Source organism: Pygocentrus nattereri, chromosome 3, assembly GCF_015220715.1.
Source record: "Pygocentrus nattereri isolate fPygNat1 chromosome 3, fPygNat1.pri, whole genome shotgun sequence".
In the NCBI taxonomy this organism is placed as follows: Eukaryota; Metazoa; Chordata; class Actinopteri; order Characiformes; family Serrasalmidae; genus Pygocentrus; species Pygocentrus nattereri.
In genome coordinates this window covers 2,144,699-2,164,282 of record NC_051213.1, presented here as the reverse complement: position 1 = coordinate 2,164,282, position 19,584 = coordinate 2,144,699, and the positions used below count along the sequence as shown (strand labels likewise).

Here is a 19,584-nt window from a genome sequence, read left to right as displayed (position 1 = left end):
GTGTTAGGTAGGATGTTGTGCAGTTTGGCTGAAGGCAAATATATTTCAATACATGCACTACTGCCGTTATCTATGTAGTGCGCACTACATAGTGAGTAGGAAGCCGTTTGAGATGGAGTTTGTACTTTGCCCAGCTTTGTTCATGCTGTCGTCATCGTTACAGGGAAGAGTTATTAACTACTGTTCACCACTCAGTAAGTTCAACTGCTGCTGGAAAATGCTTACAAAGGCACAGGAAATACTGTGATAGTGCTGGCTGGTTAAAAGTAATGTACTCATTAAATGATATATGCATACAGATATGGTGCAAATCAGGCAGGAGTTATGATCAGATGCAGATTGGTTATGTTCACAGCAGCACCGGTTTCTGTGCAGTACTTACCCTCTGGTATCTACAGGAGGAGCCGTGTTCTCCATTTGAAACAACACATACAACACATTATAGTGAAGCCTAGACAGACAGACAGACAGAGAGAAAGATGTGCATTACAAAGGCTAATTCTAGTATAGGTCAGTACACCTGACCCAAGGTGTTAAAGCAACAGTCCAGTCAAAAATGCAAATTTACTCAAATTGCTGCGCAACATAACGTTATCAATAATGGACAAAGGCATAGGCAAGTCGCATGAGTCCACTAGTTGGTGCTGTGGGCAGCGGTTGACTAGTTGAGAACTGTGCCTTAAACACAGTGGTGGTAAAAATAGCAGTGAACAGGCAAGAGAACAGCAGAAATCAGGTTTTCTGCTACTCACTGAATAAAGTACTTTATTAGGGAGGAAATTTTACAATAGGCCCTTTTCACATTTCCACATTTGTCCTGCTGGAAGTCGTCGCATGGTAACGCTGCTTCCACTAAAGCTACTACAATAACAACGACGATGAGCAGAGCATGTACAGCTTGCCAAAGTGTTCGAGCTTAAAGCGAAAACGGCCTCATCTCAGTTTCAGGGGCTTGCCAGCCGACGACGAGCAGAGGAAAAATGAGACGTGCAAATAACGAAGGAATAAAACCCATTTCTTGTGACTACAGTGTGGAGCTGTGTTTAAATGTAGGCTCATATGCAAAGGACTGTTTACTTGCCACCTGTGGATTCAAACAACTCAGGAATGACATTTTAAAGCAAGATATTAAAAAATGTCCCGGTTCAGCATCTCTCACTGTGAAATGCTTATTAGAGAGTAGAGCTGCACATCTGGACATTAGACACTTTATTGGGTACAATTGAGATCCATCCATCCATCCATCCATCCATCCATCTAGAGATTCAACTGCATTTAGCTTGATAAACATTCAATTGTTTCCCATCAGAGAGGGACCAGGGCCCATGAGCAGAGGGATTCTGAGAGCTGTAGTGATGTTAGTGTGCAGTTAATCTTAGTGGAAACTGCATGAGGGGGTTTTAAGAAGAAATTTCTACTTTAAAATGGTTGCTAAAGGAGGCCCAATGAATCCTGTGTATAAGAGTACTGGGAGCTAGAATAGAGTAAAAATCTGGACCTTAAAACATCGGTACGCTATATTTTAATCTCCGTTATACAGACGTACTGTAAGAGCACAGCCTGCGAGGCGCAACTCCAGTTCCCAGAAGCCCTCAGGCTGATTAGGCCCAACCTGGCACATGTGTGGACTCCTCTACTTAAGGCTGTGGCAAACAGCGGCCCTCTGTCACACCTTTGTACAGAGGTAACTGGTACAGTACGTAGCCCAGACAGGTATTTAAACAAGAAGAAAAGGAAAGGAAAGGCAAGAAGGCTGGAAAAACGAGAGAAACTGCCCCAAAACTACTCAAAAATCAAAGAAGGCTCGAGCAACAAACGGCTCCAAGCCATGCAAGTGTCCACAAAGAGCAGGTGAAACAAAGTGCGCCTTCCTCTCGGAATTACAGAGGAAGTCCTTTTTGTTTTCTGAATATCTTTTGTTTCACTTTATCTCGGCCTTTGTTTGAGCACTGCTTTCAGCATCTCCTTTGTTTGCCTTTTCCCTGCCCTTTTTATTTCACATTCGTTGAGGTGGTTTTCTTGTTTTAGCCTCTGCTTCATGGCGGCGCAGCGGAAACTCCTTGGACTCACTGGCCCTGAGCCACCTTAACTCCAATGCGCACAATCACCCAATTCACACTCCTCCTCACTTCATTTAAAACCCTCTCTCACGGGTTTTCCTCTCTGAACTTGGATCCTCCTCCCTGCCGCCCCATGACACATAAACCCTCCGCCCCACACACATTGTGCCTGACCTGCTGCTGATCCTGATGCCACTGTGTGTCATGGCAAGCAGCAGTGTGGAGACAGCCCAGAGGAGTTCAGAGAGATTAGTGTGAGACAGAGGACAGGAGGAGCTCTCCAGATGGAGTGCTTCCATATCCTCCACCCCATCAGCCAGCAGCAGTATCAGCACTACCAGCTTCACCAAGCTACACTCAGCCTGCAATAAAAAAAACCACAAACTTATAAATCTCAGTTATTCAGACAACCAGCAAGTTAATCACTTTGTAGGTTTGTTGTGCTGGTGTGTCTTATGAAAGGTTTAATCTCATGAAATGTGTGTTTATGTGCACTTAGCATTCCATAGGCCAAGGGTTCATAACAACACCAACACCACCACCCTATAATATCGCATAAAAACTTAGTCATATCCCCTTAGAACCCATTCAGTAACTCAAATGTGTGAACATGCATTAATAATAATAATAATAATAATAATAATAATAATAATAATAATAATAATAATAACAACAACAACAATAACAACAGTCAACCCATTATATCTCATTGTAAAAATGAAATAAGGCAACTGCCCTGTCATTATCTGATCTGTGGTTTAGAGTTCATCCTGAGTTTAAACGAACTTGAATGCCAGAACCATGGCAACCACAGCAAGCCATCACTTTTAGGATGCAAACCAAAACCTCAGCTTTCCCTAAACTGCATAAAGCGCTGACCAGCACAAACCGGCAGAGTAAAGCTCAGCCAATCAGAATCTCCATTTTAGTTGATAGGCACTTTCAGACCTGCCTTGGTTGGTGCAGTCCGCTCGACCCTTTTCTTTAATTCACATTTGACATGCGACTCCACCCAAATTCAGATCCACGCTAATTCACACGGAAATTCAACACAGGAGTCGGCACAATCTGCTGCTTTAACATGTCACTCTTTACAAGCGCTCACATCGTTCCGGCACGAGCTGCTGTAAATAACGATAGACGAGCAATGAAATGATATGCGTTTGATTTTGTTTTTAGCCAAGCCTCAGTGGCCTGACTGGTTAAAAGATAAGTGTCTTATTTTCCGTTTTCATGGTGGTGAATGTGAGAGTAACAGAGTGCTCGCATCCCTGCAAAACATCTGAGCGATAAAGCACCCACAGGTTTAATTTAGTCCACTTCAGCCCTTACAGTCCAGCATCCCAACCAGAGACAATATCACCAAAACACAAACAGTGGTGCATCTTCAAAGAAATAAGCTGATCTGAGGCTGCAGCAGCATTAACACAACACGGACACGGTTTATGATCAGGTTAGGAGCCCGGTAGAGAGGTCTAAATCAATATTCAAGTAAAAGTCTTAATACTTGCTGTGTTATGCTTGGTCTGAAATAACATTGTTATTGTGCACTAAAAGTATAAATGTAGGGGGAAAGTTTTAACATTTTGAATACTTCAAATTACTCCACCATGACGCAGTGTAATGTGCCTTTACCATACCGTAACTCAAGTGTGTGTTTTGGTGTACCTCATTGGAATTCAGTAGCTCAGGAGTGTGTCTCATCATGCAGTCCGCCTGGTCGTGCAGCCTGTGTCCCCTCACAAACCAAGATATCTGGCAAGAGCATGCACCCTTACACTTCTTCAATTTCAGTGACAGGAACCTGCAACACAAGCACAAACTGTTAGTTTGGTCAAAACTGGAGGTCCAGATTCATGTCAAAATATAATGTATAAAACATGAAATGAAAGGTTGTGTTGGCAGAATTTCAGAACTAGAGTCACTTTATTTCACCAAGTACACATGCAAGGAAGCCCTGGTGTGTCCATAACCAACACCAAGTATACTGACCAAAAATTAAATCCAGTTTAGATGCTGTTTGTTACGCGAGTTCTCTTGGTATATGCACTGTGTTTGGCTGTGAGTCGTACCCGTGTTCAATGGTGGTGGGAGAGAGGTGAGCAGGCAGGCAGTGGTTTAATCAAAATTGCTTACCAAAAAGGTGGGTTTCTAAAGTGCAGATTCCAAATGTACAACATTTCCAAAATAACAAATGAAGGTGACTTTGTAGAAGGTTGTTACGCATAAGCTGTAAAAACTTTGTTCCCAGCGTCTTCCATGTCTAAGCTATGAGGCTCTACCCGTGGTGGTGTATCATGTGGCAAGTGTCAAAATAAGAGTCAAGTGAAAGCCATTTAATCTAAATCAAAATAAGCATCTCTAAAGGAAAATACATTTAAACTCAAATCTGGCTCCTACACCAAGTTTGAACACAAGGATGTTCATAAGTGTACATGGTACCAGAGCTCCTTGGATCAAAGGTCAATGATAGTGTGACGGTCAGACAGATTTGCAGACGCTTGCAGATAAAGTGTGGTGACTAATTATCGACTCAGTCCAAAGGGTAAAACACAACTCACAGTATAAGATCCAGTCCAGTAATCGATAACATGAAACCATCCAAAAAAAGGGCAACAGTATCCAAGGGACAAAAACACAAATCATACACAGGAAAACTCGTCCAAGGTTCGATACACGAAATAGCAGAATCTGGGAACGCTCAGTGATCGTCTAAACAATACTTCGCGAAGTTCTCAACCCGAGTCCCTGCTTAAATATTAGTAGGGGATGAGCATCAGGTGAAGAGTTCAATAATCCGGTGACTGAGAGCGCTGATAGGTGCATGAGGAAACCACGTGACCTGTCTGAGAATCTTGGGGTTTGGAGTTTTCAAAGGCCGAGTCCCCTAGCACGTGATCGATCATGTGGTCTCCCCTAGCACTCTGGGAGATGAAGTCCAGCTCCTTCGCAGAATGCATGACAGATAGACTTTGTCGTCATTTCATCCGACGTGGGATTCTGGACACTCGGGTGAAGAGAGGTGCTGAGCTGTCGACTGATCACCATCTGGTGATCAGAAGGCAGGAAAGACTGATGGTCAGATCCAGTAGGCCCAGGATAATAGTGAGGGTGTGCTGGGAATGACTGTTGGAGGCCCCTGTTCGGATGATCTTAACTCCCACCTCCGGGAGAGCTTTTCTCATGTTCCTGAGGATGTAGGGGACATGGAGTCTGAATGGACCCTATTCAAAAGCTTCATTGTGGAAGCTGCCAGGCATAGCTGTGGCCAAAAGCTTGCCGGTGCCTGTCAGGGCAGTAACCCAAGAACCCCCCAGTGGACACCGGTAGTGAGGGAGGCCATCAAGCTGAAGAAAGAGGTCTTTAGGGACTGAATGGCCCAGAACACTCCAGACTCAGCAGATAGGTAGGCGGCATCTCTTGGACAGCTTTTCTACTTCTTCGCAACATTGCCACGATAAGAAATGCCCTGTCCCTGCGTGATGCAGAAACACTAGTACACGCCTTTATTACTTCCAGGCTAGACTACTGTAACGCGCTACTGTCAGGATGTACAAGCAGGAATTTAAGCTGAACTCCAACTAGTCCAAAACGCCGCAGCCAGGGTAATCACTAAAACTAGAACATCTGATCATATCAGTCCAGCGCTATCATCACTTCATTGGCTGCCTATTAAATTCCGTATTGATTATAAAATCCTTTTATTGACTTATAAAGCCCTGCATGGTTTTGCTCCTGAGTACCTGCAAGACCTTATTTCCCATTATGAGCCATCACGACCACTCAGATCCCAGAGCGCTGGCTTATTAATAGTCCCCAGAATTCCTAAGGCTGCAGCTGGGGGAAGAGCTTTTTCTTATAAAGCCCCCAAACTCTGGAATGATCTTCCAGAAACTGTTCGGGACTCAGACACAGTCTCAATCTTTAAAGCTAGGCTGAAAACACTTGTTCAGTTTAGCTTTTGGTAGCTAATGTTCCCCCCCTAGATAAAGGCAGCAGATCCAGGGGTCCATGGACACAGGGAATTATAGTAAACTGAGACGCTGGTGCTGTCGTCCCGCTGCTCGCACGCGGTCACTCAGGTTTGTGGACGGTGGAGCAGTGGGATGCCAGACTGTCTCAGAGTGCTGCCGTGTCTGTGTGTCCTTCTGGTTCTCTCCTGTTAGTTAAGCTGTCATAGTCGGATCTGCCGGAGTCGTTAGCCACACTCTGGAAATGTTCACATTCCCTGTTTATGTACAAACAGACAGAATAAAACTAATTCCATCTCCCTGCTTCTTTCCGAGTATACAATCGCCCACATGTCCGGCCGGACACTGAAGGATGACTGACTGCCGAGCTCTCCTGCTTCCCACTCCAGACCAGCTGCCCACACCCCAGCTACCACCACCTGCCTTGGACTAGCTGCCCATTGATGTTTTCATAGACTCCTAGTTATTCCTACTACTAATACTACTGCTATTAATATTAGTAGTATAATAACGCTGTAGGTAGTTTGACCAGAGGAGGATGGGTCCCCCCTGGTGAGCCTGGTTATTCCCAAGGGTTCTTCCTCAGCTCTGAGGGAGGTTCTCCTTGCCACTGGCACCCCTGGCTTGCTCACCGGGGGTTTTTACATTCTTGTTAAAACTGTCTTTTCTGGAATTCTGTGAAGCTGCTTTGTGACATCGGTTGTAAAAAGTGCTACAAATAAATTTGATTTGATTGGTACCAACAGGCACAAAAGGCAACGGTGGCGGAAGCAAAGTCCAGGATTTTAGGGAGGCCATGAAAAAGACTTTTGGTCTGCTTCATGGAGGTTCTGGACAACTATCTGCTGACTCAGGAGTGGTCAGAGTGGCTTCGCCCAAGCTATATTCAGCAGGGGTGGAGAAAATCTGACTTCAGATGAGGATATTGTCAGTTGGTGGAAGAGCACAAGGGACTCAATCCAAGAGACAAGACTCCCTCACAGGAGTCAGAGCCAGAAGCTTCTGTTGTGTCAGGTTCCATTTGGTTCCATCACGGAGGTAGTTGTCAAGCTTCTTGGTGGCAAGGCACCAAGTGTGGATGAGGTTCACCCAGAAATGCCTAAGGCCCTGGATGTTGTGGGGCTGTCATGTCAATATTGCATGGAAGGGTACAATACCCTTGGACTGGGGTGGTGGTCACTATTTTTAAGAAAATGGACCAGAGACTGTCAGTCTCCCAGGGGAAGTTTATGCCAAGGTGCTGGAAAGGAGATAGACCAACCTCAGATTAAGGAGGAACAGATTAAGTGCTCCCCGAGATATCTTCTGAGAGGTCCTCCAGGAGTATGGGGTGCCGGGGCTACTACTCCAGGCCATTCAATCTCTGTACTCCCAGAGTGAGAATTTTGTTCCTCCACAGGCTGGAATAGGTGACAGCCCAAAATACCGTCTGGTTCCATTGTCTTGCATTACAAATAAAGTATGTGTTTTTTTCCCCCTTCTCCTGTAAAGTTACCATTTTGTTCAGACAGCGATGATATACAGAATACTACAGAATTATATGAATATACGCCAAAATGTACTGTGCAAATAGGTATTATGGTACAGAAGAAGTTACTGTAATACTGTAAGGGAGGTTTGTGGGTTCAGTTTAAATTTAAGGTTTGAGGTGTGCTGGTTTTGATGATCCTGAACATTCTACCAGAGGAGAGTGTCTAGAAGAGGTGATGTCCAGGACGAGAGGGGTCAGCTGTTATTTTGCTGGCGTGTCTGACGGCCCTCAACATCTTTACTTCTAAAAGCTTTTTTGGGATGTTCTTTTATACCCAATCATGTTACAGATCTGTTGCCAATTAACCCAATTGGTTGTGAGATGTTCAAACCCAAACCTAATCTTGCTGCAAAGATCTTGAAGAAAGAACAGCAGAGACAATACAAAATACTGTTATTATACACCCCAACCAAGAGGGCACTTTTACAGGTCAAGAGGTCAAAGGAGCCTCAACCAACTGCACCAGTGTCTATATGTGCACATGTTTATTAGCGGAAATAAAGTCACTAAACAACAGTTCCAAGCAAACAGAAGAATTGAGAGTTTGGCCCATTTGTACTGACGAAGAAAATGTATAAAAACAAGACAAGAATTGCTTTAAGAATTGAGAGAGTCAAATAGAACATCAGAATTACTGAGGTCACTTTTGCTGTACTTTGTACCTCTACATGCAGATAACATGTCTTTGGAAAAATCGGAATTAAAGCAGAGAGTGCCAGGAATTAACTGAAAGGGTAGTGTTGCTATGTAGTTTAATACAACATTTCTAATTTGACACAGAATAAAAAAGTCACCCAAATGTCACAACTATCATGGCTTTTGTGATAGTACATCAATAAGTCAGATTTGTGCATTCACCAAATAGTATATATTTCCAGTCAGCCTGGCAGTCACTGTTTTGTTTATAAAAGGGACTGAGAATCCAAATTGATTAGCACAATTTGGAAAGACAATTCTCGAAACCTGCAACAGTCATGTACAGGTATGACCCATCCGTCTAATGAGTGGGCTTGTTGGTGTTTGAGAATGTTTTGGCATGAATGAAAGGGTTTAGTTTAATGTCCCAAATGTCTTAAACTTCAAAGTTCTGCAAAGTTTGTATTTGCCACATGTGACAATGAGCTGTGGGAAATTACCTGATTAACTTAATCAAACACCGTTCATTCTCTTTGGTGATGTCATTTTCACACAGGTAATCCTGCACCTTCTGCTTGGCATCCGTGTCTCCCTGTTGGTAATAATAATAGAGTTTCCTCCAGGGCAGAAACTGCAAAAGAAAAAAAAAAAACATGGTCAAAGATGATTAGGAACAAAAAGTCTTGACCTGCTAGGGTCTTCATCTGGAGCCTTGTCCTGCTAGGGTCTCCATCTGGAGCCTTGACCTGCTAGGGTCTCCATCTGGAGCCTTGACCTGCTAGGGTCTCCATCTGGAGCCTTGACCTGCTAGGGTCTCCATCTGGAGCCTTGACCTGCTAGGGTCTCCATCTGGAGCCTTGACCTGCTAAGGTCTTCATCTGGAGCCTTGACCTGCTAGGGTCTCCATCTGGAGCCCTGACCTGCTAGGGTCTCCATCTGGAGCCCTGACCTGCTAGGGTCTCCATCTGGAGCCTTGACCTGCTAGGGTCTCCATCTGGAGCCTTGACCTGCTAGGGTCTCCATCTGGAGCCTTGACCTGCTAGGGTCTCCATCTGGAGCCCTGACCTGCTAGGGTCTCCATCTGGAGCCCTGACCTGCTAGGGTCTCCATCTGGAGCCCTGACCTGCTAGGGTCTCCATCTGGAGCCTTGACCTGCTAGGGTCTCCATCTGGAGCCTTGACCTGCTAGGGTCTCCATCTGGAGCCATGACCTGCTAGGGTCTCCATCTGGAGCCTTGACCTGCTAGGGTCTTCATCTGGAGCCTTGACCTGCTAGGGTCTCCATCTGGAGCCTTGACCTGCTAGGGTCTTCATCTGGAGCCTTGACCTGCTAGGGTCTTCATCTGGAGCCTTGACCTGCTAGGGTCTTCATCTGGAGCCTTGACCAGCTAGGGTCTTCATCTGGAGCCTTGACCTGCTAGGGTCTCCATCTGGAGCCTTGACCAGCTAGGGTCTTCATCTGGAGCCTTGACCAGTGAGAATCTTAATCTGAAAGATTGTTTTATCTTGACTCTTCACCTGTGAAGTCTTAATCTGTGGGATTCTTTATCTGGAGTCTTTACCTGCGAGAACCTTCATGTAGCATGTGCCCTCCCTCTGAACACCCAGCGGTGACGAACCTCAGCAAGCACGACAGGGAGAGAGCCACTGGGTGTTCGGGCCCCGCTTTCCTGGCGGCTGCCGTCATTGGGGCCCGGTGGGCTGGTGCATGCCACGCTTCATTTGCAACATTTTTTCAAGAGTCTTTACACGAAAGAGGCTTAATTATTTATGAGTCTTTAGCTGTGAGAGTCTTAATCTGTAAGGCTCCTGATCTGGACTCTTTATCTGTGAAAAACCTTACTCTGGAAGATTTTAAGTCTTAATCTGCAAGAGTCTTTACCTCTGGGTTTGATATGATGTCTCTCCAGGAGCGGCAGACACATCTGACATGGAGACACAGCTGCTGTAAGGGCAGGTAGGAGAACACAGCCTGAAGCAGGTTAGATGGAAGGTCTTGGATGTTCACTTGTGATGAGTATGAGGTGCTTGGGAGCTTTGCATTTGTCTTCAATGGCACCTGATCCTGTCTCAAACCCAAAGGGCTGAAGTATGTAGTGATCTTCGCTTGGTTATTGTCGGTCCCTGTGTGAGTGGGTTATATGTAATAGTAAAGAGTGTTAAATTCCATTCAATAATGGTTTAAAGAATGTTAAGGCAAGAGAGAGAAGGCTGCCCAAACGTAATGGCCATGGCCTTCATCAAACAAAGAAAGATGTATTTCAGCTTTTTGCCAACAGATGAAAATCAGTTCCCTACACAGCTGATTAACAAATACGCCCACAATAGGTGTATACAATAGGAGAGGAGATAAGAGACTCCCAAAAACAGGAAAAGAACAAAAATATTACAGTTTATCAGCTGTAACACACAATTCTACAAGGTTTAAAGGAAAAGCCCCAATACGTCATCATTCAACCTTTTATGCAATGCCTTTCTACAGCCCCACCCCACAAATGTTCAGACTACCAGCCCAAATCCAATTTTTGGCATGTCTAGATTGTACGCAGATTGAATTTTGGGTAACACTTTGTTTGAAGGCTACCTACATAAGGGCTTTATGACGCATTCATAAGCGCTGAGTAATGTGTTTATGAAGCACTACTTGAACATTTATTAAGTGCTTATGTCGGTTCTCGCAACCTGACATAAGATGTTTTATGAAATAAATTACATTGTACTGACATAATATGAATAAACGTTGAACATATTTACAGCACTAAACACATTTAAACCCTATACATAATTACATCAGTCATCTTATCCATGCCATGGAGGGAAGAGGGGGTGGTTTCCAGGCATATTTCACCTGATATCAGTACAATGATCTTAAGAATGCTGACATAAATAGTTATGTATAGTGTTTTAAATGTTTAGTGCTGTAAATATGTTCAATGTTTATTCATATTATGTCAGTACAATGTCATTTATTTCATAAAACATCTTATGTCAGGTCACGAGAACCGACATAAGCACTTAATAAATGTTCAAGTAGTGCTTCATAAACACATTATTCAGCGCTTATGAATGCGTCATGAAGCCCTTATGTAGGTAGCCTTCAAATAAAGTGTTACCAAAATTTGATAGTCTGGACAGGAAAAAAAAACACCATGAAACCCAATTTTAGCAAATTGGATCCAGACCACACTCTGAGGTGGTTTGAAATGCTACTCCAATCAGATGTTTACAAACACACCTCAGTCCGGCTGCTCACATCAGATTTTAAAGCGTCTTCTGCGTCACTCGGGACACCATAACAATGATGTCAAATTATTTTGAATGTTGTCCATATAAGACCCCTTAACTCTAAAGTTACACATTTCCACATATTTTCCAGGTTTTAACATAATTTCCCTTTATTAATCTGATATCTGACAGATTAAATGCCCAACCTGTGCCACAAAAACAAAAGTTTAAAGAATGCAATCTGCCTGCAGCCATGTAGTCGTTTCCATGGCCATGGCAACGGCCTGTCAATCACTATGCATTCTGATATGCCTGCACTGTCCTGGTCATCGGAGAAGTCGAGCGTCTGTGGCTTTCAGTTTATGATTTAAGCTTTATTTTCTCAATGCTTTTGTATTATAGAGATTTAATTTGACACCCCCATTAAAGTAATCCTGAGGAAGCTGCTGCTCTTACCTGTCCTCCTTCTTTTAGCAGGAGTCTTTGGACTTTTTCTTTGGTCGGCGTTTGCTGAGAAAAACAGAGAATAAATAATTACCATCGTTTTAAACACTCAAACATTTGCATTCATACTCCACCGGTGCACTCACTCACACAGTGGAATTATCATATGTAGATATTTATTAAAACGCCCTTGTGGTTCAAATAATGAGCCCATGTGAGTCGGAGTGGGCAGAAGCCCTAAAGCTGAGATGAGTCATATGACTCTGGTCACAAAAGAAGGAAGAAAGCTTTATGAGTCACCAACACAGGCCTGTACATACACCATTAGAAACAAAGGTTCTGTGCAGGTACATTTATTGTGGTTCTAAGGTCTGATTGTGGAGCTTAAATCAGTTCCTCCAGGTGAAATGTTGGTATTTGTTCCTTTTCATAACCGAAAACAAAACAGAAGCAGTAGAGTAAAAGCCTGGAGGCGAGGCGGGGTGTGTGGAGTCAGGACAGCTTAGATCAGATCATTTCAGTGGATTATGGTTCAGTTATGTTCCCTGACTAAAGGGACTGAGATGGAGCCTTGAGGGTCCCACCCCAGAGACAGGAGGGGGACTCCTCCAGTGCCAGACTCAAATCTTTATTTCCGAGGGTGAACACACCAAAGCCGCTTTGCCACTGCCCTACTAGACTCCACCCGCCGCCAGTACCACCTACTTTGTTTTCTACTGCAGATGTAGAGACCACCTCAATGTAGCTGGTCGTCATAGTGATGCCACTTGAAAACGCATTGACATTACGGAGACAAACTGTGCTGATGATGATGATGATGATGATGATGATGATGATGATGATGATGATCTCCAAGTAATCAGCAGTCTGCAGTTTTTCACATCAGCTTTTGGTATCAGTTCAGCTCGCTTGGAACCTAGATGGAGGTGATACCAGAAATAGCAGCAGGTACCACGTTTATTTGATGGAGAACCAAAAAAGGCAAGGAGAGTCGAGTCGAGCTGGTGCCTTGTGGTGAAAAGCAGCTTAAGACGAGGCAGTACTGGCGTCGAAATGTTGGCGCTGTAGTACAGCTGAGATGAACGTCCATAACACTTCTAAAAAAAGTGTTAACATGAGTAGACGCAACAATGTCGTTATCCGTTAACTCATCAGAAGGAGGTCACATTTTACACCTCCTGATAATCCAGCTCTACTCCCACGGTGGAGTTCTTCTGAAGACGAAAGTGAAGGTTAACAGTGAGCTGCTCCTGCAGGCCCAGCTGGATGGCCCTATATAACTGCAGGCTTTAAGTCCAAAGGAAAGTTTGATTCCGATTATAAAATTTGTTCAATCAGCCAAAAACTTGCATGAATAATTTCCTATTATTTTAATGAAAAAGATAACACCAGCAATGATGGCAAATGGGTCATTGAGCGCTCAACAATGTTAGCTGTAGTCATTTTATTCAAAAAATCCTTTGAAGCAAAGTAAAGTAATAGTTGGCATCAACAAAAGCACTTCACTAACTGACACTTCAATTTATGCAATGGTTTACAGTGATAATTACAGTAGGAGCAACAGAACAGCTGGTACATTATTTTGAGCTCACTTTTCAATACAATACATAAAATGTTGCAGGTAAAATTACGAAATGATTCTATTACGATGCTGCTACCCTGCAACTTTACACATTTCAACTAATTAGAAGAAAGCTGTAAGAAAGTAGGAAATGTTAGATGTGTCCAGAATTATGAACAGAGCTGCGAATGACTAAAATGACTGAAGAGCTGTAGATCATCCGGAATGAAGTTCTCATAAAATTACCATCCGGAATGAAGTTCTGATGTAATTACCATCCGGAATGAAGTTCTGATGTAATTACCATCCGGAATGAAGTTCTCATAAAATTACCATCCGGAATGAAGTTCTAAAAAAAGCTCTAATAAAAATAACACCCAGAACAAAGTTCTAATAATCTAAAATCTAGAGTGAAGCTCTAATGAAATTGTTCAATATCTGAAAAGTAGTGTTCAAATTTCAGCCAGTTAACCTTTTCATTTCTATAAACAAATACAGTATAAATCATTTAAATGATGTTTTTTGTAAAATACTGAGAAGCCTTTTAAAACCCATGCTGAGTGAAGCACATAGCATTTCGATCTGCACTATATAAACGTTTGTGAATACTAAGATTTTTTATTATGGCAAGTGTCAACAAACTACATCCCTCAGTGCATTTCCCCCACAGAGTGCACAGCCACGCTCTGTCAAACCAAGATTAAACACACCAGCCGACCTGCAGAGAATAAGAACGGATACGCAGAAAGTGAGTGCAGCTAAAAGAGTTTCAAAGTGGATAAAAGTTAGAATTCCCTCACCTTTCCGCTTTGGCGCCATTACCCAGCCGCTCTGTGTGCCAGCACATTCGAACAAAGCGTCTGGAACTCACAGAGAGAGAAGGTGTGACTTGTGCTGTTCATAACTGCTCATGTCAGCATGTCATGATGCACCAAGCACTGAGTAATCATGAAGACACACAACTGGAACACGAAGGGAGTAGAACCGGATTATCCTTACTCCTACAGCAGCCAGAGAGAGGGGGAGAGAGGGAGAGGGAGAGGGAGAGAGGGAGAGAGGGAGAGAGAGGGAGAGAGAGAGAGAGAGAGAGAGAGAGAGACTGTAACTAGCTGTGAGGTCAAGACTCCGACAGTTTCAGAAAGGTTTCTTATCCATCTCCGTTCCGGGGATTTGATCTGGGAACAGCAGCGTGCTTGTAACGCTTTAGTGTACACGGGTTTAACCCAGACGCTCTGTTTAAGCCTCTGCTTCCCAAACTGAACACAGGCCTACCCAATCTTCTGAAGATAGAGTGTTAATTCTAACCTCATCTGTAGTTCTGAGATTTTCAACATGTTTTTATCTGAAAATAAATATTAAATTCATTAAAAGGTGTAAAAGTCAACAGTGTATCTGGAATCAAATCAGTGTGAGGAACAGCAGTAGCAGTAAAGAAAAAGAGAAAGGAAGGGATAAAAAAATAAAAAAGGGAAAAATGAAGGGAGAAAAAAAAGGGAGAAAGGATGAAGAGTAAAAAGATGAAGAGTAAAAAGAGAAGGGAGTGAAAGGAACGGAGAAAAAAGGGAAAGGAAGGGATAAAAAAGAAACAGCAGAAGAAAAAAAGAAAGGAAGCGATTAAAATAAATAAATAAATAAATAACTCCGGCTCCTGTTAGCAGTGTTCCTTCATGTTAAATGTTCCTCTCCATTCCGACACAGTCGAACGCGAGATTAGTTTACAGTCACAGTTCTCCATTTGGACTTTGTGTATCCGACTCATCCAGCAGGTTACCCAGAGGTTCTTCACCCAACACTTCGCCCAACACTTCGCCCAACACTTCGCCCAACACTTCGCCCAACACTTCGCCCAACACTTCGCCCAACACTTCGCCCATTGTAACAGTTGATTCTCAGGAACATGAGAAGGATCCATGTGCAGGTTAAAGGTGGTTTAATAAAACAGGGAAATCCAAGGCTGAGGACAGGAAAGGAAGTCAAAAGCTAAAAAGCAGTCAGCAAAAAACCAGGCAAACGTATCCAAAACACCAACAGAAGACAAGGGAATTAACAAGGCTTGGTAAGACAGACTCTCAGGAACTGGCAATACTTCACAAGGTGTGAGTGCAACTGAGAGGTGTTTATAGGAGCAGAGCAGAGTAGGGTGGAAATGAGGATCAGGTGGGGCTCATTAGGGTAGTCGTTAGAACTCAGGAGAGGAAGACCTCTGGTGGCCAGAAGGGGGATTGCTGACACCCATCGGTTTACCCAACAGGTCACCCAGCAGTTCACCCATCGGTTTACCCAACAGTTCACCCAGCAGTTCACCCATCGGTTTACCCAACAGATCACCCAGCAGTTCACCCATTGGTTTACCCAACAGTTCACCCAGCAGTTCACCCAACGGTTCACCCAGCAGTTGGTTTACCCAGTGGTTTACCCAGTGGTTTACCCAGCGGTTTACCCAGCAGTTCACCCATGGATTCACCCATTGGTTTACCCAGTGGTTCACCAAACAGTTTACCCATCGGTATTCCCAGCAGTTTACCGATTGGTTTACCCAGCGGTTTACCCAGTGGTTTACCCAGCGGTTCACCCATCAGTTCACCCATTGGTTTACCCAGCGGTTTACCCAGCGGTCACCCATGGATTCACCCATTGGTTTACCCAGTGGTTCACCAAACAGTTTACCCATCGGTATTCCCAGCAGTTTACCGATTGGTTTACCCAGCAGTTTACCCAGTGGTTTACCCAGCGGTTTACCCAGCGGTTTACCCAGCGGTTCACCCATGGATTCACCAAACGGTTTACCCATCGGTATTCCCAGCAGTTTACCGATTGGTTTACCCAGCGGTTTACCCAGTGGTTTACCCAGCGGTTTACCCAGCGGTTCACCCATGGATTCACCAAACGGTTTACCCATCGGTATTCCCAGCAGTTTACCGATTGGTTTACCCAGCGGTTTACCCAGTGGTTTACCCAGCGGTTTACCCAGCGGTTCACCCATGGATTCACCAAACGGTTTACCCATCGGTATTCCCAGCAGTTTACCGATTGGTTTACCCAGGGGTTTACCCAGCGGTTCACCCATCGGTTCACCCATCGGTTTACCCAGCGGTTCACCCATCGGTTCACCCATCGGTTTACCCAGTGGTTCACCTAACGGTTTACCCATCGGTATTCCCAGCAGTTTACCGATTGGTTTACCCAGCAGTTTACCCAGTGGTTTACCCAGCGGTTTACCCAGCGGTTCACCCATGGATTCACCAAACGGTTTACCCATCGGTATTCCCAGCAGTTTACCGATTGGTTTACCCAGCGGTTTACCCAGGGGTTTACTCAGCGGTTCACCCATCGGTTCACCCATCGGTTTACCCAGTGGTTCACCAAACGGTTTACCCATCATTTTACCCAGCAGTTTACCCAGCAGTTCACCCAGCAGTTAATCCAACAGTTTACCCATCAGTTTACCCAGCAGTTTACCCAGCAGTTCACCCAGCAGTTTACCCAGCAATTCACCCAGCAGTTAATCCAACAGTTTACCCATCAGTTTACCCAGCAGTTCACCCAGCAGTTTACCCAGCAGTTCACCCAGCAGTTAATCCAACAGTTTACCCATCAGTTTACCCAGCAGTTTACCCAGCAGTTAATCCAACAGTTTACCCAGCAGTTTACCCAGCAGTTCACCCAGCAGTTTACCCAGCAGTTTACCCAGCAGTTTACCCAGCAGTTCACCCAGCAGTTTACCCAGCAGTTTACCCAGCAGTTTACCAATCAGTTTACCCATCGGTTTACCCAGCGGTTCACCCAGCAGTTTACCCATTGGTTTTCCCAGCGGTTCACCCATAGATTTAGCTCTCAGATTACCCATCGGTTTTCCCAGTGATTTACCCAGCGGTTTACCCAGCTGTTCGCCCAGCGGTTTACCCAGTTGTTCAACCAGCTGTTAAACCAGCGTTTCACCCAGGGGTTTACCCAGCAGTTAACCCAGCAGTTAACCCAGCGGTTAATCCAACGGTTTACCCAGCGGTTTACCCAGTGGTTTACTGATCGGTTTACCCAGCGGTTTACCCAGCTGTTCGCCCAGCGGTTTACCCAGCTCTTCAACCAACAGTTAACCGAGTGGTTTACCCAGTGATTTACCCAGCAGTTAACATATCGATTTAGCCATTGGTTTACCCAGTGATTTACCCAGTGGTTTACCGATCGGTTTACCCAGCGGTTTACCAATTGGTTTACCCAGCGGTTTACCCAGCTGTTCACCCAGCAGTTTACCCAGGTGTTCAACCAGCTGTTCAACCGGGGTTTACCCAGCAGTTAACCCAGCGGTTAATCCAACGGTTTACCCAGCGGTTTACCCAGCGGTCCACCCAGCAGTTAACCCAGCTGTTAATCCAACAGTTTACCCAGCGATTTACCCAGCAGTTTACCCAGCAGTAACACTGAGAAGGATGTGCAACATTTTTTTATACAATGTTTGATATTTCTTATACACATGTATATATTAATTCATCTTTTTTCCATATTTGTATGTTTATGTCTGTCTATGCTGTCTAGTATGTTTATGTGCATTTGCCTTTATATTTATGTATATTTTGCACATCAGAGTTGGAGAAACACCGTCTGGTTCAGCTGTGCACTCCGCATTGTGTAGTCTGAATTACAATAAAGTTCACTTTGACTTTGAAAAAAGAAAGGAATGTTAGTGCAGATGTGTCACTATTAGTGCAGATGTGTCACTATTAGTGTGAATATGTCAGTGTTTGTGCAGATGTGTCACTATTAGTGCAGATGTGTCACTATTAGTGTGAATATGTCAGTGTTTGTGCAGACGTGTCAGTGTTAGTGCAGATGTGTCAGTATTAGTGTGAATATGTCAGTGTTAGTGCAGATGTGTCAGTGTTCGTGTGAATATGTCAGTGTTTGTGCAGATGTGTCACTATTAGTGCAGATGTGTCAGTGTTAGTGTGAATATGTCAGTGTTAGTGCAGATGTGTCACTATTAGTGCAGATGTGTCAGTGTTAGTGTAAGTTTGTCAGTGTTAGTGCAGATGTGTCAGTGTTCGTGTGAATATGTCAGTGTTTGTGCAGATGTGTCACTATTAGTGCAGATGTGTCAGTGTTAGTGTGAATATGTCAGTGTTAGTGCAGATGTGTCACTATTAGTGCAGATGTGTCAGTGTTAGTGTAAGTTTGTCAGTGTTAGTGCAGATGTGTCAGTGTTCGTGTGAATATGTCAGTGTTTGTGCAGATGTGTCACTATTAGTGCAGATGTGTCAGTGTTAATGTGAATATGTCAGTGTTAGTGCAGATGTGTCACTATTAGTGCAGATGTGTCAGTGTTAGTGTACGTTTGTCAGTATTAGTGCAGATGTGTCAGTGTTAGTGCAGATATGTCAGTGTTAGTGCAGATGTGTCAGTGTTAGTGCAGATGTGTCAGTATTAGTGCAGATGTGTCAGTATTAGTGCAGATGTGTCAGTGTTAGTGCAGATATGTCAGTGTTAGTGCAGATGTGTCAGTGTTAATGCAGATGTGTCAGTGTTAGTGCAGATGTGTCAGTGTTAGTGCAGATGTGTCAGTGTTAATGCAGATGTGTCAGTGTTAGTGCAGATGTGTCAGTGTTAATGCAGATATGTCAGTGTTAGTGCAGATGTGTCAGTGTTAGTGCAGATGTGTCAGTGTTAATGCAGATGTGTCAGTGTTAGTGCACATGTGTCAGTGTTAGTGCAGATGTGTCAGTGTTAGTGTACGTTTGTCAGTATTAGTGCAGATGTGTCAGTGTTAGTGCAGATATGTCAGTGTTAGTGCAGATGTGTCAGTGTTAGTGCAGATGTGTCAGTGTTAATGCAGATGTGTCAGTGTTAGTGCAGATGTGTCAGTGTTAGTGTACGTTTGTCAGTATTAGTGCAGATGTGTCAGTATTAGTGCAGATGTGTCAGTGTTAGTGCAGATGTGTCAGTGTTAATGCAGATGTGTCAGTGTTAGTGCAGATGTGTCAGTGTTAGTGCAGATGTGTCAGTGTTAATGCAGATGTGTCAGTGTTAGTGCAGATGTGTCAGTTTTAGTGTGAATATGTCAGTTTTAGTGCAGATGTGTCAGTATTAGTGTGAATATGTCAGTTTTAGTGTGAATATGTCAGTATTAGTGCAGATGTGTGAGTGTTAATGCAGATGTGTCAGT

The 19,584-nt window shown here is 44.0% G+C and overlaps 1 protein-coding gene across 1 annotated transcript in view; it reads right to left on the bottom strand.

The window, feature by feature from the left end:
- LOC108413804 (F-box DNA helicase 1-like) overlaps nucleotides 1–10,141 on the bottom strand; it is a 45,497-nt gene extending 35,356 nt beyond the window's left edge. The window contains exons 1-3 of the mRNA XM_037537285.1: nucleotides 10,080–10,141; nucleotides 3,729–3,864; nucleotides 383–451 (exon numbers count right to left, since the gene is read on the bottom strand). Coding sequence (XP_037393182.1) covers nucleotides 383–451; nucleotides 3,729–3,733 — 74 coding nt within the window. The 5' untranslated portion in view covers nucleotides 3,734–3,864; nucleotides 10,080–10,141. The remainder of the gene's footprint in view (nucleotides 1–382; nucleotides 452–3,728; nucleotides 3,865–10,079) is intronic.
- Between the last annotated feature and the right edge of the window lie 9,443 nt (nucleotides 10,142–19,584).